This window comes from Pyxicephalus adspersus, chromosome 10 (assembly GCF_032062135.1).
Source record: "Pyxicephalus adspersus chromosome 10, UCB_Pads_2.0, whole genome shotgun sequence".
NCBI lineage: Eukaryota > Metazoa > Chordata > Amphibia > Anura > Pyxicephalidae > Pyxicephalus > Pyxicephalus adspersus.
The window spans coordinates 52,288,917-52,299,115 of record NC_092867.1 but is presented as its reverse complement, the minus strand read 5'-3'; the positions used below and the strand labels follow the sequence as shown (position 1 = coordinate 52,299,115).

At 37.2% G+C, this 10,199-nt stretch overlaps 1 protein-coding gene across 1 annotated transcript; it reads right to left on the bottom strand.

Moving 5' to 3' along the window:
• Positions 1-1,283: 1,283 nt before the first annotated feature.
• On the bottom strand, positions 1,284-8,053 carry LOC140339673 (neuropeptide Y receptor type 4-2-like). Its single transcript, XM_072424476.1, has 2 exons — positions 7,982-8,053; positions 1,284-3,669 (listed from the first exon to the last, which is right to left on the bottom strand). Exon 2 carries the CDS (start codon positions 3,659-3,661, stop codon positions 2,567-2,569), a length of 1,095 nt encoding a protein of 364 aa, XP_072280577.1. The 5' UTR covers positions 3,662-3,669; positions 7,982-8,053; the 3' UTR covers positions 1,284-2,566.
• Positions 8,054-10,199: the final 2,146 nt, after the last annotated feature.

Here is a 10,199-nt window from a genome sequence, read left to right as displayed (position 1 = left end):
TACTCTCCTATCAAAAAGCATTATTTTCAAATAATAAAAATAATAAAAGCATGGCTTTAACATAATAAACAACACAAGTAGGTCTGGTGGACTAATAGCAATCATGAATTGTAATAAGATGATATTTTTTTGCATAAATAGTAATGCTGTGAAAACCCCATATGTTTAACCCTTTTCTTTTCCTGGATCCATTGTTACTTGCTGTGTGGTGTTAAATTACATTTAAAACCCACAATAAGATTTTAAACATTTATTGCCATAGATACCAAGATTTGCACAAACTAGGGGCTATCATCATTGCTTTTTTTAGTGAAACATTGCTGATATTTCACTATGTTTTAACAAGTTTAACAGATTATATAAAGTAAAAATTGTTATTTTTTTAAATGCAGCACCCTTTTTTTGAAAAAAAGGGGGCAGCACATCTCTGTTCTGTCTTGATCACCGTGCGCAGAGCCACCTGGGGTACTTCCATGTGCAGAAGGAGCCTTTCCTTTATTGAGGGGGGGGATGCTGATCTCACGCATGCGCAGTGAGGTCAGCACTATTTTTTCCCCATCTACATCACCCTACCTCGCGACACATCGGGATGAAGGAGAATACTGGGATGATGCAGGACCCGATTGAGGAAACCTCTGGATGGATCGACGGATTTGCGAGATTAAAAGTGTGATTTTTATTTTTAGTTTAGTTCCGCTTTAGCATGGTGGGTGGTCTCTGCTGCTAAAGATGGCCTACAAACAAGTTGCCTTTGACCCTGACTTTGCTTGTGTTTTTCCATTGTGTACTTCGTTTGGTGGACGTTTGGTGATGGATATTCTGTGTATGACCTTTGCTCTGTATTCTGGCATTGTCTCCATTGGAATCTTGGTACTGCTTTATCTGTGGGCTCCTGCCTTGCTGGCAGCCCATTCCCAGACACCATCTCTTGCGCAGTAAGTCTTGGGGGCAACCGAGTGCTGGGAGTTGTAACCAATCTCCGGAGGCTGAGCGGGGGCTTTGTTATAGGTGAAGATTGCGGTATTAGATTGGAGGACCGGTGTCTGGTGGGGCTGGTGCTGACCAGATCTTACAGATCTTTTATCTATTCCATCAATCAACATCTAAACCAAAAAAACAATACTGGAGTGTAGGTAAATATACACTTCCAGACACTGAGTAACTTGATGACTTAAAGACTGTGTGACAACGCTGTTCTTTATAAACTAACCTGTATAGAAAAAACAGATATATTGCCGCTGTGTTTTAAATTAAACGCTTAAAATGTAGATACATTTGTAATGTGAATATAGTATATAGAAAAGGTCAATAGTTCCAGTTGTACACTATTTTAAATTGGTACATTTTTAAGTTTCTTTACAAAGTAATAAACATTTATAAGGAACGTATTACAGATGAAAATGTAAACAATGTTAATAAGATTATCAAACATATACATGTTTATTATATAGATACTGCTTAAGAACAAATCATTTAAATAGATACTGTACAAGGGTTACATAGTTCTATATATATTTTCTGTGATAACTATGTTTCCTAAAAAAATTACCTCCCCACGTTTACTAGTGCTCTAACCTGGAACCCCACCCTGGTACATACATCCCTATCCATGGTGGGGATAGCCTACCAAGGAGTTTATATGCCCTTTGCAGAATGTTTCTCCCAACAGACATAAATGTAAGCCTACAAACAGCCCTATAAATACAGCTCCATCCATGTTGGGGTTACTGCACAGGTGTGGTGAGTGCCAGGTTGGTTTTATGTATCTGGGATGTAAACACTGTAAAAGGCTATTACTTAGAGCTAGGTATCCATCTGGGAGGTTCTAGGTTAGATTCATTTAGGGGCCTGGGGGATTTTCTACCAAAAGTTTAGCTGTACTTTCAAAGGAAAGCCCCAGTTGCTTCTGAAACCTATGTGGAAAAAAAATGGATTTGTACATCTTCCACAGCCCCTTTATAATCAGCAATAAAGTACTCTTCTCACGTTTGACCATATAGATACAACAATGGTTATACAGAAAAGTTTTTCTGTTTAACTCAACAATATGTGATTGTGCTTGGAGCTGGTGGAGAGTGGACCAATTTACATTACCACTCATAGTAGTCAAAAGCAGATGGTTAATTATCAGTTGATTAATGAATATATGCAAACTGAAAAGCAGGTGAATCAATCATCCTGAATAAATACATGCATATTTGTCTGGTTTGTGCCAAAACACAGTGTCACGATTTCAGAACTTGGTAAATCTCTGCAAATCTGTACATAAATGTTCACAATCTGTACTTCCTTCAGTTATAGTGCTGTAGAAAGTAAATACGCTGAGCTCTGTTGCAGGCATTCATAAAGATTCCAAGGGTTTACTTATGTGAACAACATAAGTCACAACATGCTTTGAATGTCTTTCAATTTAAAACTCTTACCATCTAAAACTACTACCATCTAAGTCCCAACGTCCACCAAATTCAAAACTATTTTATAAGAATGTAATATATATTTTGTGATGTTATGAGCCTTTACATCTGAGGACATTTCTTGCAGTGGATGTAGTTGTTCATGTGCTGCCTCAGCATATATCTTGTCTTTGATTTGAACTTGGGAAACCAGGCAAAACTGACCCTTCTTTGACAGACAGAGGATGCTTTTCTGGCTCTTCCTTGGATTTTGGCCTTCGCTGTGTCCGCCCTGCACACCTCTCAATCAATAACTTTATTTCTTGCTTTACATTACTGTTAAGAAGACCGTAGATGACAGGGTTGATACAAGTTGATATCATGGCTAACAGATGACACAAGGAGAAAATAAGATTGTGATAGCACACAGAAATCAGTTGGTGGTCCCATTCCACAATAATGTTAAAAATATGAAGAGGCAGATTACAAATGGCAAAGGCTCCAAGCATGGACCATAACATGATGTTGATTCTTCTCATGTGGCTATAGCTTCTCCCTAGCAGACTTTCTCTGCGGTGCAGGTGCACAGATATCCTCAAGTAGCAGCATATAATGAAGCAGAGTGGCACAATGTATTGTATGAGCAGTATTGTCACACTGTATGCTCTTCTCTCTTGGAAAGAGGTCCAGTTCTCCCTGCAAGCAGACTTGTCTGCAAATGAGCTGATAATATTTGAAATATTTTTGTGAATGCCATCTGTCAGTTCAACAGCATTGACCAATGGTACAGCCAAAAGGGACGCTATGCCCCAAACAAGTAGGACAGCTATGTAAGCTTGTAGAACACTGGGTTTCCATCCAGTTGGGTGTAGGATAAGTTGGTGTCTTTCCAAAGCAATGAGGACTAGGATCATGACAGATACTGTAACAGATGCACACATGACAAAATTGGTGATCTTACATAAGCACTGGCCAAACATCCAGTAATCCATCATGGTATAAAGAACACTGAAGGGCAAACAAAAGATTCCTACTAGGATGTCAGAGAAAGCTAGATTGGCAATAAGTATGTTAGTCACATTGCCCTTCTCTTTTCTTCGACAGAGTACATATATCAAGGAACTGTTCCCCAGCAATCCCAGGACCATTACCAGGCTGTATGATGTTCCAAGAAAGGGTGTAATGTCAGGTACATGTCGACATTGATTCATTAGGTTTTGGAAGAGGAAGGCAGTGGAGAACTTGTCGGTGAGGAGTGTGTGATTCATCTTCTGTGCTAAAAAAAAGCATAATATTCAAATTTGTAATCAAATTTTTGTTGGCTTAGCACCAGCAACAACCTAAAACAGATATTCATGTTTTTGGTTTAAAAATGTATTTTAGGAAATACAATGCTGCTTTCATGCATGTTCTTATATCTGTAAACTTCCACTGACTCTAAGCTGCCCATGGTGTCACATGCCTGTCACATGTTAGGTATGTCACTGGGCCATCATTTTTTATTGCACTTCAACACCGCTCAAAATATGGGCTACACTGTTTTATGGATTAAGTTACTAAAACTGCTAAGGGTACATGGATGATTGAACTAAATGAACCAGTTTTTTTCCAATACTAGGCAAAAATCAGTCTATGTGAGGAACTAAAGGAAGCCCATATTTATTTTTTCAAAACTGTCCCTTGAGAAATATCTCATATTTGTAGATATAGACAAATATATATAATAAAGCCTGTATATCCACAACTGTAGTGATGTCACATAGGAGCAGGGAGAAACCCTATGCAGATTTACAAGACAAAGCTTGTGCAGGGCAACAAGAGAATTTTGGGTTTGTAAATACAGGCACCATATGGTGCAGCTGTACCTTAAAGGACTAAATAATAGGTTTAAGGTAGGGGGTTAAACTCTAATTGCAGGGTGAATGTTAAGGGTTAACTGGTTAACAAAATGTTAGTTCAACTATAGAAGTGGAATTTATGAGCAAAATTAAAAATAGGTACACTAGGGCATGGAATTAAAAGCAAAACATTCTTAAAAACTTGGATAACAGTGCTTACTAAGTTGCTACTACCAAGAAATGGAATTAAAGAAAGTATATATTAGGGATTTGACTCTGAGTCCACGTTATTGCTGTCCTTGCCCGCACCCATCTACTGAGGTGGGATTTATGTGCAACAGTAATCAGATATTTCTGTCCCTCTTTCCTGAAGAAGCAGATTGATTCCCTGAAACGCATCGAAAATCAGCAGGGTATGCCCCTAGGATTGGGCAACCCAGACAGGAATATGTGATTATGTTTGTTGCACATTTTATTAGGTTCTAATTGTATGTTCTTATCGTCATTTAAAAAAAGTAATGTTTTTTGTTATACATGTGGAAATTAGATATGGTTGGCCTAAGAAGTCCCATTTATTGAGCTAAACCCTCAAAATCCTTTTACATTAAATGTCTATCTAGGACGGATTCCTCTCAATCTGTTTATTACATATTTATCTTGACTTTTTTATAATAAATCTTCCTTAGATACTCGTTATATTACTGTTTTATTAGCAGCCATGGCAGATTGATGAATGACTGATCGGGAGCAACCACTCATCTCTCCATAGAACAAATTGGCACTATGTTTACAGTTCCCATTTGCTCATCTGTCACATGAAATGATTACCAAAGATCCTATGACATCCATTGGACATCTGTATGAGACTTGGGGAACTGGATCAGATTTTAAAGGGGAGTTCTATTAGTAATGTGAACCACCTTGTCAAAGAACAAACAATTGGTTCTAAATGTAGTAGTTCCTATATATCCATTGACCTAATTATAAATAACAGTAATGAAATCATGCCTATAATTTCTCATGCTATCATTATTTTAACAAGCAAGTATGTTCCATCTTTGACTGGCAGTCAAGAAGGTAAGGATTCTGAACATTAAAAATTATCCTCTATAAAGAGGTGTACTAGGAAGAACCAGAGTACTGAATGTAAACAAATTACTTTATTCACATGGGCATCTGCTGTGACTCAGTGTCTAATATACCGAGCATTTGCCTGTACAATAAAAGACTTTTACCAATAAGGCCATATTATCTCTACTATCAGCATGCCAGTGATAGCCCTAATTGATTGTTTACAGTGTAATCTGTTAGCTCTAATTACATTATTCCTTATCTTCATCCCAAACATGTTCCCAAGGGTAGTTGATGTCCAGTACAAACTATCAGAATAAAATTGCGGTAGTTACATATGAAAACATAATGCTGACTCACTCCCTAATCTGCCTTTTACCACGAGTCGCTGGTTTTCCAATATAATGGCAGCCAGGAAATGGTGACTGGTGCATAAAAAATGTAAGTAAATATTTTGAACAGTTTAGGTAACTAAAATAAGAACACAATATACTATACCGTATACTATATAGACCCAAACAATAAACTTCTATCATTTGCTCCCTTTTGGTCTGCAGTGTTTAGTACACCATTTAAAGTGTTTTGGTATAACTGTTCAATAGGTGCAAAAAAAATGGTTTGTCATTGATGTTTGTCAAAAATGTTAAAAAAAATGGGAAGTTTCTGTGATCCCCATCTGTGCATATAGAATGAGATGGGGGTTGTTGTAATGAGAAGAGTAATCTGTGTTTGCTCTGGAAGTATGGCTGACACCATGTACATAGGTATTCAGAGCTGGGTTGTCACATCAATGAAGAAAGAAGTGTTAACTAAAGCCTTGTACAGAAATTTTACAGATTTTTGATGCTGGAAATGATCTATGGTGATTTCCAGTGCCAAGAGAACAAACAGGTTCTGTACACACAGCACTGTTCTATTCTGTAGAGAGGTGAGTATGAAGATGAATGAGTGGTACATAGTCAATCCCCACTTGTACAGTACAATAGTCATCCCCACTTGTTCATTGATCCACCAGGGCAGATTAATGAACATCAGGCTGGATTTTCAACTATAACCATTCATCTTGGGAAACTCTAATCACCTAGTTTAAGACATCAGGAAGTGGTAAGAATTGGTGAATGGGGAAAGTTTTCCTAATATAGTACCTATCATTTTGATAAGAATGGACAAAGTGAAAGTTAGAACCTTATTAAATGTTAGTCAACATTTATTTGTTGCTGAAATAAATAATAGGGACATTTTACTTTTTTATATTAGGCTAAAAAGCTCTAATTTAGATACAGTTTATGACATTGGTGCTAACTGGGCATGAAATTCTAATGAAGTTCTAATTTTAGATGAAGCTTAATATGCAAGCAGTCTGTTTATGTTAAGTTTGAAAAAAATCAGCAGAAAAAAGTTGCCAGATAATTTTTATGACTTCTGCATGGGACTAGTATCAATACCACTGTCTGATTTTACTACCAATTTCCAGCCTAGTTGGTCAATTGTAAACATGTCTAACTTTCAAAAGGAATCTTTAAAACCCTCTCGATAACATTTCAGCCAACTTAGAGGGTCTGCACTGACCTCTTTAAGGCTGGGTCTACACAGACGTTTTTAAAAACGCATGTAAACGTTCCTACTGTATTTTTGTGCTTTTTTGTGCGTTTTTATGCACTTTTATTAGCATGTTAAAGCTTGCCTTTAAAATGCTGGAAAACGTCTATACCACATTTTTAACGCGTTTACTTTTCAAGTGCTTAGAAAAGTGCTGGGGAAAAACTAAATTAATTGAATTCATTCATATTTATTTTTTTAATAAGTTTTAATATAATGTCACAGTTTTTGTATGAGAAACTAAATTTTAGGGATCTTTTAGCAGGAAAAAGTCACAGAATGATAGCATGTCATTATGACTAGATGACATTAGTTCAACCAAAAGATTACTAATCCAGGGTTGATGGATAGTGGCTTTTTTTTCCTACCAGGCATTGACCTGGCCAATAAACATGGAGGTGGGTGAGGGCATAACTTTGACTTGAAGATCCAGAGGACCTGGTTCCAACACTGTCTGACAGTATTCTGTTATACTTTCCCAAAAACTTTTGTAAAATAACAGTTTGGTATATTAAAGTTGATTTCATGTTACAAGCAAAAGCTGGTTATAAAGGGAACATGTAAAAATAAAAATATAAGTCAAAACAGTTAAAATGCCCATTATTACACCTTTCCTATTCTCCCTTGCTCCATATATCCCTCTTGCTACCTTTCTATCTAGCATTCTTCTAGTTAAAACAAGATGTCACATTTTTTTGTAAATATATTTTTCTGCCTGTTAAAGCTTTAAATTAGAATAGCTGAGCAGCATTAGGATCTTCCAAATATTATTTTATGTATATGGGTAGCCTTATATAATTATGCAAAACAACACATCAACTGATATTGCCTATTTACAGTTATGTTTACTAGTTAATTCTGCAAAAAAATAAAAAGGCACTTTATAGAACAATTTGATAGTCTTGCTGTGAGGCTTGAACACATATATATATTCCATTTGGATTGTGCATTCAGCATTTTAAAAAAATATTACAAAAAAAATACTAAATATATTAAATAAAATGCAAACATCAGTACATTTGCATCACTTTACAAATTAGGTAATAAATAATAACCTGTAAACAGAATGCATTTTCTTACCTTGCAGCCTTGTAGATTCAGAAGGACAACAAACCAGAGAATGTTTTGCTGCTGAGATTGCCAGCTCTACGATTGTGTGTGTTTTTGTTTGTACAGTACAAGTGGGCGTAGAGATAGTCAATCCTATGTCCCCATTTCTTATCTCCCATTTATATTACTAGAGCTCTCTCTGTTGGTGGAGACAACATTTGCTAATATATTAGTAACCTTTTATGTGTTTATATGTGTGGATCTGTGCCGAAGCATTTAGAGCATAGGTTGACCCTAGTGCATTGCCTTGTTGCTAGATGACCTTGTAGGCATTTCTTTCCTGGATTCCTGAGTTTAGAACACTATTAATCTATACATGACAATGTATGGAATTGTCTATACAAAGTACAAGCCTGTCAGAGTTAACCTGTTAATTCCCAGATGTTATCATTCTAGACCAGGGGTGCCTACACTTCTTTGACTTGTAAGCTACTTTTAAAATGACCAAGTCAAAATGATCTACCAACAATAAAATCTTGAACTCAATAACTCCTGTGCACGATAGAGTTCATTTTGAAGGGCAGGGCTCCACTATCTACTCGAGTTGCCTTTGTGATCTACCAGTAGACCGCGATCCATCTGTTGGGCACCCCTGATCTAGACCTTGACTGCTGGCTACACTTTGTGCAATATTTACAAAATATTTCAAATTTGAGCATTGCGTGTATTATGCAAGGACCATGGCTCATACGGATCTATTTTGGGTTGCTGTATGAGACTTTTTTAGAATCCACTCTGCAAATAATTCGGATAAACTATCTCTTTGATCTGGTTTTCTCAGGGAAAATATTCTGCAAGGTTTGACACTGAATATCCACGTTTTTTATTTAGTTTATATGAGTATCCACTAATACACTGCAGAGAGGCTTTCTCCAACAGAGCCAATTAGAGGACATGAAGGGTACTGTATAAGAACACTTAATTTTTCTTTGTTTCCAAAATTGCAGATCTCTGTCTACTGTACAGCACAGTTTGGGTGGGGTGGTCCTACAGGAATACAGTCTCGTGTGCTGTAGTGCAGATTTCAGAACATACGACAACTGCCAGAAAAAAAGTAGTATGCATAACCTTTCATAAAAACCAATTCATGTATTGCACCTATAAAATTTTAAGACAAAATGTTCTGTAAAATCCTAATAAAAATATAAAATATATTGTAAATTGGAGGTGGAGCAGATGTTCACAAGTGCATAAAGAGAGGGTCATGTGGGAGCCAATACCTTTGGATGAGCCACCCAGATGAGCAGCATGAGATCATACAGGTTCAAGAATGGTGGATTAAACAACATTAAACATTAAAAAAAAGTGACAACCACAAATGGCGGTTTGTAAAATATGTGTAAATACAGGATTTAAAGTTACTGGTGACTTTGGAGTGCTGGTGTCTTCTGTTTTTATGCTGTATATGAATAGTGGGCACTTGTTCATTAAAATCCAGGACAGCAACAGGGGTGTCTGAGCAACTGGTAAAGGGCCAACCTGGAGAACCACTGTTCCCATCTCTGAACCAGCCCTTACTGACAGGATCACCAGGTACAAAAAAAGGGAAACAAAACTAAGTAAACCACCACATCTAAAGACTGTTTTTTGGGCAGTAAACAATAAAAACAAAAACACCCCCAAGGATTAACCTCTGATAAAAAAATATCAAAATGTTTACAAGTTTTAAAATTATAGGTTAAAACTGTATTGCTACTCATTTGCTCTATATCCAGAAGTCCAGATTCAACCAATTTTGCTTTGAGTGAACCACATAAAGTAGGACCCAAAGGGCATAAATTACATGATAGTGAGTTGCCAAGCCATATGCTTAAAGAGGAACTAAAGCCAAAAGTGCCCAAAACAAAAAAAATCCACTTGCCTTCAATCCCGCAGGGCATTCTGGTCCATCCAGAGGTCTCTTCCGTTGGGTCCAGCATCATCCCGGCATCTGTCTGCAAGCCGCCATCTTCGTCTCTTCTTTCTGTTCTTCTTCCTACGTCCCCTGACCAAGACGCAATATCACGTGATATAGGTTCAATTTTTTTTCCCACGAAAAGGCTCCTTCTGCGCATGCCGAGCTTTTCTGGCATGCACAGAAGGAGCCTTCTCATGAGAAAAAGAAAGGAGCACCCAAGAGCCTCCCATGATGCCTGACGTAGGTATACTGGGTGGCTTTGCGCTCCCACTCATCGCCTAGGCGATGGAG